The sequence below is a fragment of the Sitophilus oryzae genome, unplaced genomic scaffold (assembly GCF_002938485.1).
Source record: "Sitophilus oryzae breed Bouriz unplaced genomic scaffold, Soryzae_2.0 scaffold_213_pilon_pilon, whole genome shotgun sequence".
Taxonomy (NCBI): Eukaryota; Metazoa; Arthropoda; class Insecta; order Coleoptera; family Curculionidae; genus Sitophilus; species Sitophilus oryzae.
In genome coordinates this window covers 674,594-689,495 of record NW_022146767.1, presented here as the reverse complement: position 1 = coordinate 689,495, position 14,902 = coordinate 674,594, and the positions used below count along the sequence as shown (strand labels likewise).

General features: G+C 32.8%; 1 protein-coding gene across 4 annotated transcripts in view; it reads right to left on the bottom strand.

Moving 5' to 3' along the window:
• LOC115884201 (ABC transporter G family member 14) overlaps positions 1-14,902 on the bottom strand; it is a 268,509-nt gene that overhangs the window by 12,488 nt on the left and 241,119 nt on the right. For 3 of the 4 annotated variants that reach the window (XM_030902697.1, XM_030902696.1, XM_030902698.1), the window contains exons 3-4: positions 1,409-1,584; positions 182-332 (exon numbers count right to left, since the gene is read on the bottom strand). In XM_030902697.1, coding sequence (XP_030758557.1) covers positions 182-332; positions 1,409-1,584 — 327 coding nt within the window. Of the gene's footprint in view, positions 1-181; positions 333-1,408; positions 1,585-9,486; positions 9,507-14,902 lie in introns of those variants that run through there. The other variant, XM_030902699.1, reaches the window with a different exon arrangement.

Sequence of the window (14,902 nt, the reverse complement as noted above, 5' to 3'; positions counted from 1 at the left end):
TTTACGTTTTGTCTTTGGCTTGACAGACAATAATTTATTGAGCTTACTATGTTATTCATATATTTTTAAAGTAAAATTTAAAAATCGAATACAATAAATATAATTAATTGAATACTTCAAGAAAAAAAAAAGATAAAAATTTAAAAAAAATGGAGATAATAATATGATATAAATAACTCACCTTAAAGTTAGGTCAGGAAAAAAAATATCTTGTTGAAGAACGTAACATATTTTCCTCTTCCACCTTTTGCAAAGTGGATCTCTATTAAAATGAATTTGTCCAGAGTCCAGTTTTAATCTTCCACTGAGACAATTGAGTAGAGTGGTTTTGCCTGCAAATAGAAAGTAAAAATCAACCTGAGATATACAGGATGAGTCTTATATTAGTGCAAACATTTTTAGGGCTGGTAGATCTCGATAAAAGAAAGATATTTTCTCTTAACCGTTTTTAAAATAAGTCCTAAATAACCGAGTTATTTTACTTCGAAAATTTCCAAAAAAATTGTTTTTTGCTTAAATCTTGAGAACCAACCACTGGATCTTTTCCAGTGGGTCCTTAATGTCTTTTTAACTCAAAACTCTCTCTAAAAAAATTTCCAGTTTTTTTCAAAAAATTCCAAATTTTCAATTTTTTTGCGAAAAAAACCTCATAATCATATTTCTAGGGTCGAAATATACTACCCCTAAAAATATTTGCACTTATTTAAGACTCACCCTGTATAATCCTGAATCTATTTAATATTAAAAGGGACAAATATTTAAAACTACCATACGATCAGAATTTCCCAATGTCAATAGTACCCTTAGTAACTCCAAAATTATTAGCAGCAACAAAAATAACAGAAAAAAGCATACAATCAAAATAAAGGTGGTATGAAGAAACATAAGAATTGAAACAAGAACACGAAAACAAAAAAAAACATGTAAATTGAATATTAATAATGACTAGGCTCTGAAATATAATAAAATATCAGAACCAAAATCATAAAACACAGGAATCAATATAGCACAGGACAGATAAGAAAATAATAAATTTCGCAAAGTATCTACAAGGCATCATAAGAATGCAGTTATTATGAGTAATACTCCCCTGTTCAACAACCTAAATTTAAGAAAGACACTTAAGAATTGTTAAAATTTAAGAATTATTAAAAATCCGCCGAAGTAGATAATATAAATTGAATTGGTGATGGAAAAAAAGGAAGAATTAAATGAAAGCAATAAACATAGTACAGTTGACTGAATAATTGTAAAGATAAAAGGATAAGTCATCATTAAAACCCTGAAAGATATTAAAGTAACAATCTTCTAGACAATCAAAACAAATCAACAATTGAAGATATAAAATTAATTGGCCTACACAGAAGAACAGTATCTAAGAAAAATATCTATATTAACGTAGACTTACCACAACCACTGGGTCCCATGACGGCCAGGACTTGTCCAGGCCTGACAAGTCCGTCCACATCTTGGAGTATACTTCGTCCATTCACTGATACTGAGATGCCTCGAAACGCCAAATGGACAGGTAGAGGACGCTGGTCTGTTAGGAGGCATGGAAAATTAACAGCCGTTGAATCCACTCTGAAACCAAAAAAAAAATACTTGAGAAATTAGAACTATTTAAAGATATTCAATTAAGCTGTTAAATTACCTCGAATATTGGAGGCATTATTTGCCAAATTGACATATATTGATAATTTCTATGATTGTAGCTGATATGTAATTTGTTGTTTCTCTTAAACAAATTATACTATTTAGAAAAATATAAAATACACATTAAAGGATTGGATGGAGAACTAAAAGTGACGTACTTTTTGACTCGCTTGCATATTTAAAAATCATTTTAATTTTTAATAGGTACAGGGTGGGTCAAATTTGACGCTTTTAAATGGAAACACCCTTTTCTATAGGAGATAGACAAAAACTAATATCGGTGTCTGGAGCTCAATTTTTATCAAAAACATGATGGTGAAAACCGCATATCGATATCTGTTACCGTTTCGGAGTTACGGGATGTTTTTCAAAAATATGCATTTTTAACAAATCGCTGTAACTTTTTTGCTATGGAAAATTTTGTATTTTTATGAAAACATTTCCAAAGCACCTTTTTACGTAGAATTTAATGGTTTAAGTATATTTTTTTTTAAATTAATAATTTAAGAATTATGAGCAGAAAATTTGATTTTTATATGAGACACCCTGTATATTTTTAATATATTGAAAATAATTTAAAATTACCTTTCCAAAAATATAACACACTTGATATTTTGCTCGATTCCTCTTCGAGATATAGAGTATACAAAAATTCGCCCACTTTAAATAAGTAGGCTTTGAATGGCACCGGCTGTAATGCAAAAAAATTCTAGCTGTGAGCATCAAAAATAATATTTGCTATGAGAGATGCAGAATTTTATAACAATTTAAAATATATTTAACCAACATCAACACGTTTAAACTATATCTGATGACAATAAAAATAAATAGCAAACCAAGACAAGAGATTTTGCTGCAGGTGTTCGACCGTCTTCTGTTATATCGACCATCTTCTGTTATGGACAGACGGGGCCGTTTCTGAACATTTCTCGCGGAATTCATTAACTTAGTGGGGGTGAAAGAGACCCTCTCATAACTGCTAAGTATTTCTAATTCTTGTCTAGATTATACGGAAGAATAAGGAACCTTTATTCGTCCGCAAATATATCCATAGGATTAGATCCATGGGCACTAAGTCAGGTGGCCTCGACGGCCAACGGCTGGGATCTTGGTTAGCTCATCAATTGTTCTTAAAATTGGCTGCAAAATTTTGCTGATAACTTCAGGGTTCTGAGGCGGTGCCTCTTCTTGCTGGAAAAATATGTTTTCGAGTTCCATTAAGGGCATATCACCAATAAGGGGTCCAAAGCCTACTAGTTAAAAGTGGCGAACTTTTAAAAATTCTGTATTTCGAAGGAGAATATAACAAAATATCAAGTGTGCTATATTTTTGGAAAGGTAATTTTAAATTCTTTTCGGTTAATTAAAAATATAGAGGGTGTCCCAAATAAAAAATAAATTTTTCTGTTGATAACTCTTAAATTATTAATTTTAAAAAAATTATACTTATATCATTAAATTCTACGTAAAAAGGTGATTTGGAAATGTTTTCATAGAAATACAAAATTTTCCATAGCAAAAAAGTTACAGCGACTTGTTAAAAATGCACATTTTTGAAAAACACCCCGTAACTTCGAAACGGTAACAGATATTGATGTGGGGTTTTCACCATCATGTTTCTGATGAAAATTGAGCTCCAGACACCGATATTAGTTTTCGTCTATGTGCTATAGAAAAGGGTGTTTCCATTTAAAAGCGTCGAATTTGACCCACCCTGTACATATACCATCTTTTCTTCTGTACATTATTGCATTAGGCAACATATTATGTAAATTTATAGTTTTAGATTTGTAAGATACAAAAAAGGAAAGAAATATTGAAAGTAAGAAGCAAATTTTTCATCACATACTTTATCAGCAATCTAATAATGCATCACGCAATTTCGCAATTGACTTGAAAAATTCTTGCATACGATAAATCTAATATTAATAAATTATATGTATTTAAAATTATTGTACTTTAAGATAATATACGAACAAAATTAATAAGCAGTAATTTTAAATAATTAATCATATAAACATAATTCATAAATTATTTTCCCTTCATTCTACGTTATGAAACACATTCATCTATTTATTTTCCCATTCATAATATTTTATTTATGTGAAATTCAGTTAGATAGGAACGTTGCACAGACAAGATTAGGTAGCAGGAGATGTAAAAAATAAATAGAGATAAGGGATGATATCTTTTCTCGTGTAAAACATGAAATATGGTGTGCGCAACATACATTTATTTTTAAGAAATATAAATGCGTGTTTGTTTAAGGTGTTTACTAAAAAAATCATGTTGACATTTATATGGGGTGAGCCACGTTTTCATATGTTTCGTTTCGATGTTTGCTTCCAGACTTACGCTATCATAGCTGTAACTTTTTGGTGGTTTATTGTGTTGTGTTTCATTTTTAAGTAATTTTTTAATAAAATGTTATTTTTTGAATGTCTTAAATTATATTGCGTTAGATTTTTTTCCTCTTTTGATCTCTAGGTTATATTCTTCAGGTCTACTAAACCCTCCCTATAGCTCTTTGTCAATTGCTTATCATTACAATCAACATCGCCTTCATCATCATCATTATCAGCTTATTCAACCATTTCCAATTATGGTGTAGCCTCCCACACATATTTAGATACTTTCTTTGTAGTTGGGTCCATTGTCGTCTATTTTTGGCTATGCGGGTCCAAGTTATCCCTGCTAATTTCCTAATATCATAGTCCCATCTCAGGTTTCGGTCTTCTTCTATATGCTGTAATTTTTGTGGTCCATCTGTTCTCTGTCCTTCTTGCCAGGTGTCCTGTCCATTGCCACTTGAGAGATTTGACTCTGTGAATGACATCTATTACCTGGGTCTTTTGTCATATCCACTCTATTCTTTTACGGTCTTTCTTGGTTATTCCCAGCATATTTCGTTCCATTGAGCTTTGTAAGACCTGCAGTTTCCTTGTAATATCCATATTAAATGTCCAGGTTTCGCATGACAGGTAGGACACATTGATTGAATATTTTCTTCTTTAGATAAAGTGACATTCTGGATTTGAATATGATTGAGTTTGTTTCATAAGCACTCCACGCTAACTTAAGTTTTCTGTTGATTTCTGCTAGTAGAGATCCCGAGCATTGTACAGGTTGTCCCAAATATCTATACAAATATATAAAATCCTTAAGTGACTGACTCACGGATTAATCACGATCCTGCTCAAACCACTCAACGTAAGAAGCTCAATTTTGGCATACAGGTTGATTCTAGGGTGTAGAGGTTCGATAAGAAGGGATTTTTCGAAATGCCAGTTCCAAGGGGGTGAAACTAGGGGATTCAATCCCGGGATTTCGGGATTCCGGGATTTTTAAGGTTGTATATGCAAAAACTCTTTTAGTTGAATTCTTCTAGTAGCAAACCTCTTAAAACGACTATATATAACAAGTAAAATCATAATAGATTCTTCAGATAGTTCGGAATCGGATGAAGATTTGCCAATTGCTACTATTCAGAACAGGGATCAGGCCTTAAATGATGTCGTGTCATTTTCGGAGAGGCTAGATTAATCGTTAACCAAAAAAATGTCAAATCGAATGACAGTGCCACCAGTAACAAAAACTGAAAACTTGGAAGCCCAAATAAAAAATGAAATGGATACGTTCCAGAAGAGTGGACAACGTGGAACAAACTTACAACTAGCTTTTGATTTTTTAAATACAATACCGCCTACAAGTGTAGAATCGGAAAGGTGTTTTTCGTCAGCATGCTTGATAGTTACAAAATTTCGTTCTGCTATGGGAGATGACACAATAGACAATATTATATTTTTGCGTTATTTTTTTAAAAATATGGAATAATATTATCAGTCCAGTTTTTTTTGTTTTGTTTCAGATTTTTAATTTTTGTTTAATGTTGTTTAAGAAGAATATTTACTTACTTTTGTGTTCCAAAGATTTTGTTTTTGTTTTAACTAATTAACGTTAATTTTAATAAAATGTTCTTTGAAAGTAACATTCGTAACATTATTACTGAAATCCCGAATATTCGAATATTACTGGATCCCGAGATTCGGGGTTCAGAATCCCGGGATCCCGACAACATAAAATTGTCCGGGATTGAATCCCCTAGGTGAAACCACCTCTCAAATATTACAATATTTTTTATTAAAAAAACGGTCAAGTTTCCGAAAAAACGCTTAAACAAGTATATTTTATTTTGTTTTTTACATATTTTAAGATTTTATAAAAATGTATACAGGGTGTTTTGAAAAATCTGGTCATTGATTAATCACGATCCTGCTTAAAGCGCTTGACGTAAAAAGCTGATTTTTGGAAAACAGATTAATTTTAGGGTGTACAGGTTCGATAAGAAGGGATTTTTCGAAACTCGAATTTTAAGGGGGTGAAACCACCCCTCAAATATTCGAATATTTTTTATTTAAAAACCGGTGAGTTTTTCGGAAAAACTCTTAAACACGTATATTTTATTTTGTTGCTTTACCTATTTTAAGATTTTTTAAAAATGTATACAGGGTGTTTCATAAAATATGACCATTGAGTAATCACGATTCTGCTTAAACGGCTTGACATTTAAAGCTGATTTTTGGTAAACGGATTGACTGTGGGGTGTAGAGGTTCGATAAAGAGGGATTTCTCGATTGTTTTTTCTCATGCTGATATAAATGTGAGAAAATTTTATCCAGTATATATGTTAATGGAAATTCTTGCTTTGCTTTATCATCACCATTACAAATGATTAATTCGACGCGAACGAAGTCGGGGGTACACGCTAGTATTTATATTTATATATTCTTCTACTATTTCCAGTGTTGTGTTATAATATAAAATGTGTTAAAATATATAAAACTTCCTGATATAAAAGGAGTTATATTTGTTAGGTATTGGAAGCTACCTAAAGATGCGTATTCATTATCCGAACGAACGAACGAAGAAGAAGAACCGCACGAGAAGACCGGACGCGAACGCCTTTGATGTACCGACTCGAAACGGATGGTCGAGCGAGCGAACGAACAAACGGATGCGTTCGGTCCCCGTCTAAATATACAACACTTCCATTCGTTCGTTCGTTCGGATAATGAATTTCGTATTCATTATCCGAACGAACGAACGAACGAACGAATGTTCGCTAGTGATATGGACGGGGACCGTACGATAGAACCGCACGAGAAGACCGGAGGCATTTGTTGGCGAACGCCTTTGATGTACCGACTCGAAACGGATGGTCGAGCGAACGAACGAACGAACGGCCGCATGCGTTCGGTCCCCGTCTAAATATACCGCACTTTCATTCGTTCGTTCGTTCGGATAATGAATACGCACCTTGAGTACGTTCAATCTTATTTGGAATACACCTCTAATGATTCAGCTGTTACTTTACTGTCAATAATAATAGAGTAATTATTCGAATTTCTTACATCAAATCATAACAAATATTTTAGTCCTCTATAAAAGGCGAAATAAAACCACAAAGTTTTCAGTTTCTTAAAACGAAAGAAAATCTCAAACCTTCTTAGAAGAATAATCTTTCAGCCTTCTGGTTTTATTACGTAATACGAACCGATTGCGTGGAAAACCGAAAAGGGTAGAACAAACGGGCTAAAGTACGAGAGAGAAAGAGAGACAGACTGAGGAAGGGGAAATAACCACCGGGAATCGATGGGACGCCGAAGTGAGGAGGAGGAAGGGGAAGGAACCGAATAACCACGTGTGACCTCGGCTGACCTCGCGGTGCAACGGACCGGCTACGATGACGTCTGGCCGCTTCTATAACGAAATGCACCCAATTATGTGATCTGGCTACTGATTCTGATAGATTTGGCTGTCGAAATCGACACGAAAGTCTTCTTACAGCTTTTTTTTCGGAACGCGATGGTGTTATCACGTTTTACTTTTCAACAAGCAAAATAAATTAGTAAAAAGTCCTTTGTTATAAACAACCTTGATAAAAAATATTTTCAAAATGGCGGCAATTCCGGAAATACCGAAAGTTGACAACAACTTTCTTATTTTAAATGGGTGTCCCCATTTTTTATTGCATATCTAAATTTTCTGTAAAATTCTATGAATATTGATGTCAAACACTCTATGTATACCTAACATTAACCGTTTTTTGAGAAAAAAAATATTTAAAATTTTTGGACGAAAAAAACTGCCTGTCAAAAATATGTGTATAGCCTAAACGTCATATTTGATGATTACCATAGCTACTGTGTCATAAAGAGACGACATGTGGCTATCTATTTCAAAAATGAAATTGTTCGAATGTCATATAATAATGACTGCAGCTGTCATAGAATTGAGCGATTAAAAATTTATCATAAATCATTTTTTTCAAATGGAAACCCACTTTTTTATTTCACTAGTGAAAAGGCTTTTCAATTCATTACTTTTTGACTACATGTTCCTATACCTAAAATAAATAGTTTTTAAGTTATCTAAGTTTTAGTTTTAAAGCATATATTTTTCTTGATTTTAACCAGGAGCCTATGACTTTAAACGTCAAGCGATGTAAAACAATAGATCTGGCCATGTCATATTGTGATACTTTGTTCAAAAAGCAGTATGTTATCGATCATCAGTTCCAAGCCAACTTTGCGCTGTTTTTTTTTGATCATACGTTATATTATTTATAATATCAACTAATAGATATCACTAAAGAGCGAAAATACGAGACCTATTTCTATAAATTCACCTTTTAAACTCAATAATATATAGGAAATTCAAATAATTCGTTTTCTGACAGATAGGAATAAATTGTCTGACTATATGACACTTAATGTCAAAGAAAGCTAGATAATATCAAGAAAAATATACGTTTTCAAACTAAATCTTAAATAATTTAAAAACGATTTATTTTAGGTATAGGAACATGTATACTCAAAAAGTAACGAATTGGAATCCCTCATTACTAGTGAAATAAAAAAAGTGGGTTTCCATTTGAAAAAAATAATTTGTGATAATTTTTTAATTTCCCAATTCCATGACAGCTACCGCCATTATTATATGACATTTGAACAATTTAATTTCTGAAATAGATAGCCACATGTCTTCTCTTTATGTCACAGTGACTGTGGTAATCACTAAATTTGACTTTTAGGCTATACAATTTTTTTTGACGGGTAGGTAGTTTTTTTCGTCCAAAAATTTTAAATATTATTTTTTTCTCAAAAACGGTTAATGTTAGATATAGAGTGTTTAGCATCAATATTCATAGAATTTTACAGAGAATTTAAGTGTGTAATAAAAATGGGAGCACCCATTTAAAATAAGAAAGTTATTGTTGTCAACTTTCGGTATTTCCGGAAGTGCCGCCATATTGAAAATATTTTTAATCTATAGATCTCGTTGTAAAACAAAGATGTACACAAAATCTCCGCACGTTCTAATGCACGCTCACCCTGGAACACCCTGTATACACATCTTGACATAGCCTGGTGTGAAATATGATTCCGTCCTCGTTAAATCAGTGTGTTATTGTACACTATCCCCGGATATGTAATTATATTCTCTGTCTGACACAATTCTCTTGTCAACTTGTCAAGTCTAATTGAATCTAATTGACATCATAATTGTACCCTCTTACGAAATTATCGGGTACAGTGGTAATTGGGTACAGTGCTTCAAATTGCTCTAATAACTTCTTCCCTAGAAACGATTATAGAAAAACACTATCAATTCAATTGATATTCTAGACGATACTTCATACTAATTATTAATATAGCGGGTATATAATCAATACTTCTTTCATATACAACTGTTAAAATTGCCTTATATCTATCGAAAATAGTAGATAAAATAATAGTACTTTAACAGCAAGAGTAGATTAAATGATACCTTAACAGCGAGGATAGGTTAAAAACTTTATTTCTTCTCGCACGTTTTTTAATTGCTTTCATTTTTGAAAATTTTTGTATTCCTTTGCATAAGTTATTCGAGATTTAAATGGAAGTAGTTTGGATATGGCGTTTGTCGCCTCAGCCTGAATATCTGTTGGTAATTTACTTATTTCGTTTTGAGCCATTTCTAGTAGTGATGGGAATAATCGAATTATTTTCACCATCGAATAATTAGTAATAATTCATATTTCACAATCGAATTAATAATTCGAATTATTTAGTAGAATTATAAATTTAACCTAAAAATAAATTCGTCACAGCTAGTGCTCGTCTAGGGGCTATTTTAAACAAATCTGAACCATTGCCATACCTATATTCTATCACTGAATAAAGAATAAAAAAAAATCTTCTTTATTCAATCATAATTTAAAGTTTTAAATTTAAAAGTGCCAAGTTTATGATTGTTATTGTTATGGCCTTTTATAAACATTTCAATTCCTATTGAAAACCTCCTCTCTAAAATTTCTTCTAAAACGATATAAGTATGTACTTGTTTACGTGCGGTTCGTATTTCTTTTTATTTTATCAGTGAGATGGAAATGAACCAAATAATAGTAGTATTCTTTCGTTCTGAACGAAATGAAAATTTTCACTTAAACTGATTTATTCCTACGTGATATAGGAAATAACAACGATTTCTGGATTTTTCTATATCGGATCGTTCCTTTCTTTGTCGATTCCCTTTATAAATCAGTTTAAGTGAAAATTTTCAGTTCGTTCAGAACGAAAGAATACTGCTAAATAGTACTAATTACTAATATTCGTCTATAACAGGTTATGTTTTATGTTCATTTGTAATTCGGTTACCACAGATATAATATAAAATACTACTAATTTTTATCTCGATTATATCGAAAAAGATAATCGAATTAGTTAGTTTTAATTTACTATCGAATTAGTCGTAATTATTTAATTCGAATTTTCCCAACACTAATTTCTAGCTCCAATTCAATCAGCAATCGACACTAAAGAGAATTAAAAAATATTGACAATTTGTCAAACTACATAAAAACCAACGCCAACCCAGCACAATATTTTTTCTACTCGTAATAAATTCCTTGAAATAATAATTTCTGATGGAAAAAAATATTGTTTTATACACGACGATAAAATTGCATTATCTTCTCCCGAAATCGACGATAAAATACCATTTTATCGTCTTGTATAAAAAATAACTATTTTTTTTATTAAACAAACAACACATAGGTTTGGTCGACTCAAATAACATTAATTATTAAACAGACAACCAATTTGCCAAACCTATAATTATTAAAATCAATTTATTCATTGACTTTTACTGTTTTCACTTTTATCGAAACGATAAAAAATTCGTAGTCTCTAAACAATGATGCATTTTTTTTGAAACAACAGCACAATGTCCCCAATGCATAAATAATGAACAATAATAATTATGCCTCGATATTTCATATACATTGTAAACATTGTAAATATGAAGCGGACCTTTAATACCTTACGTAATAGATTGAGTTTGAAAAACCATAGCGATTTTAATGACTGTTGAATGACGGAAATTTAACACGCTGAAAGTTCATTTGTTGAATTTAATTGAATAATTCGAGTGTTAGAATGTGCTAAAATTGCTAAAATATATGAAACTGTAAGGTAACGATGTGGAAGATAAATTTTACTGAAATATCTGGACCTATCGCTATGTATAGGCTTGGTGCATTCTCCGCCGGTGCTTCCACCAACGGAGAATATCGTAAACTGATATATAAAAATACATGGGTTTAAATAGCGAATATACGAAAAATGTATTATATAATTATTCTAAAAGTGTTAGGAAGTATAATTTGTGAAAATTCTAGAAATAAAAATAAAAAAGTAAATATATTGACATCTTCAGAAGGGTCTAACTTGTATTATAATTTATTATTCCAGCTAAAAAAGCGTTTTAGATGAGTTCAACTACGGTAGCGAACATAGTTTTACGCACCGGTTTTGCTAGTGGGGTCATAATTCGGACTATTTAACGAAAATTTTTGAAGGTCCTCCTCCTCTTAGGTACATTTTCTGGTGAGGTTGGCGATTAATATGGCATATTATTATGACTCTCTCCAAAGCTTGGTGAATAAGAGTGTTTCGATCGGTGTGGGTCTAATCTCTTACGTTATGTAGCCATGATTTCTTTTTCCTCCCTATGCTACGTTTTCCATCTATTATGAGCTGTATCTCCAATGTTGTTCAATTTATATGTGGAAAGAGCATGCACTGAGTCAATCACCGATAGTCCCATTGGTTTGAAAATAAATGGTATTCCAATTAATAATATCCGATATGCGGATGCCGCAGTGATATTGGCAGACAATGCAAATGATCTCAAAATCCTTCTAAATAAGGTTAACAGTGAAAGTCAAAGACTGGGTTTAAACATAAATACTACAAAAACTAAATTTATGGCTGTTAGCAGAAACAATATCCCGAACACCAGAATTTACTTAAATGGAGAGGTCATCAAGCAGGTCACACAATTTAAATATTTGGGATGCATGGTTAACGAAACGTGGGATCCGGATCAGGAGATCAAATGCAGGATCGAACAAGCAAGATCTACTTTTCTGAGACTGCGAAGATTTCTCACAGAATTTGAACTTCGGCCTTAGATACAGAATGGTGAAGTGCTATGTCTGGTCCGTTTTGTTATATGGTGTGGAAGCATGGACACTGAAGGTAGCAACAATAAACCGAATTGAAGCCTTCGAAATGTGGACCCTACGACGACTGCTAAGAGTGCCCTGGGTCGACCGTGTGAGGAATGAAGACATTCTCAGAAGAGCTGGTCTGGAACAACGCGATCTCTTCGAAATCATCAAGAAGAGGAAAATAGTCTATTTAGGACACATACTACGTGGAGAACGCTATCACTTTCAGCGTCTAATTCTCCAGGGTAAAATAGAGGGTGGCAAAATGGGAATAGGACGAAGGAAGCTATCCTGGCTGAGAAATATTCGTCATTGGACAGGCATACAGGACTTCCAAGCACTCCAAGTCGCGGCAGTTAACAGAACCATCTGATGAGGAAGAAAAAGATGAACGCCTACGCAGGAATCTGCACTGCACCTTAAGAAGAAGATGAGCTGTATTTCTTCGAATTCTGAGTGCACCATTATAGGTCCAGGTTATCCTCAGCATCCGACGATACATCCACATTTCAAACGCATTAAGGGGTTTGATGTCTTCTTGTTTTAGCGTCCATGTTTCGTATCCATATTGAAGTACGGGAAAACATAACATTTTAATATTCTTAGCCTCGTTGGTATAGCTATTCTCGGATGGCATAAGAACTTCCGCATGTTGAGGAAACCAGCCCTAGCTATTTCAATCCTTCTTCTGATTTCCTTACAATGGTCTAGCTGGCTGTTCAATTCACCCAAGTAAATATATCTCTGCGTGGTTTCGAGATGGACGCCGTTTGCCATTATGTCGGTGTTTTCATTGTCTTGCTGATGTCTGTCGAAAATCATAGTTCTTGTCTTGACGGTGTTAATCTCTAGACTCATCCCCCCCTGGTACTTTCTTCTGTCAGTTTGTCCATTAAGGTTTGCAGCTGGTCTTCGGACATTTGAAATTGTCACAACACAACACGACGCCTAGTTCGGATTCTTTTTCGCTTATTTTTTACTACCCGAAATAGCGTTACATCACACAAACCTTGTACCGGAGTGTTTTGTAGTTTCAATAACTGCACTAGCAAAAAATAAATCGTAAGCGATGTCTAGTAATTATTTACTTAAAGAAATTTCAAAACAATGCATAATATGTACCAAACTTATTTATCACATTGCATTTTCATTGCAGCTATACCTATTTTTGAATGGCTCTCATAACAATATTCATGTACTCATATTTTACATATGCAACCAAAGAGGTATTTTGCGGAATTTCAAAGACAAACTATTTATTTATTACATTAGTATTATGTCATGTTAAATGAAAGAGAACATGTGTACGGCGACATGTTAGAATAATATCCAGCCGACCTCTCTTGTGTAATATGCATTTATTTCGATTTTTGTCTATTTCCAGTCATGTAGTATGCCTGTAGATACTTTTCAAACGCCATTATTAATTAATTATTACGCGCTGTAATTATGAATAAATTACAAAAGATGTGACCGATAAATTATTCTTATGTAACAAGGTAGGAAAATACATTTAATTGTAATAGTGGATGTTTTGATAATTTTGAATGTATGATAATGAAGATGAGTGTTCTCTCTGAGGAATGAGGAATGATAAATTAATTGCCAACAACTATTATACAGAATGATTACTAAAGCTAAAGAATCATATTCAAACTCCGGATAAAATTTTGGTTGGTATCATATTCATTTAAATACAGGATGGTCCGAACAGAAAATTTGGGAAACTTCGTTAGCATATTCTGTAGATAAAATAAGTAAAAAAGTTCGTATAAATGTATGTACAAAAATGCTTGCAGTAGTTTGATTTTTCTGGTAATCTCAACTCGCTCCGAACTATAAAAACTCTGTTGTAACACTTCATTATTTACATATAACATAAAAAATACAGCAGTCGCCATCTTCCCAAGCGGATCTAATCCTTATTGAGCGAAACCAGAACAATAACGCCTTTTACCACACCGTGGTACACCAACACGTCTCCAAGCTCTAATAGGTACAGCCACACCACCTACACGATTTCGGAAGACGGTCGGCCGATTACTAAAATTGCTATCAATTATAAACGCCCTTTCGGGAAGACGAAGATCGGCAATCGAAAATAGGTTGCGTCGTTATTAAATTACCGGTTTTCGTATGTCGAAGCCGTGCCGTCGTGGTATAATTGTCAGAAATGTCAATCAAAACGAAGAAGGATAAGGAAAGGTCTTAACGTTTTAATTGAACGGTTTGTTGCCTATCAAACACAAGAGACGTGAGAGTTTGATTTAATTTGTGCTATCTCGAATGCATTCGATTATACAGGGTGAGTCTTAAATAAGTGCAACATTTTTTGGTATATTTCGATCGCAAAAACACGTCTATGAGGTTTTTCCCCAAAAAATTTTTTTTTGAAAATTTTAAATTTGTTGGATTTTTTTTTTAGTTGTTTTTATAAGAAGTTAATGAAGAATTTACAAACTTTGTTCTTAATGTTATGCCAATGTTGCCACAAGCTACACAATTGTGTACTTTGCTACACATTTGCATTAATTATTGCACAACTACACCACAATCGCCCGAGCTCGACATTTTGAAAATTTTCATATTTCGTATAAAAAAATAATAGCAGAACAGTAAACCAGCTAACTAAAGCTAATTTTTTAGCTTTTAAGTTATCTAAGTTAGTACATCAAAAAAGGGCCGCAAGTG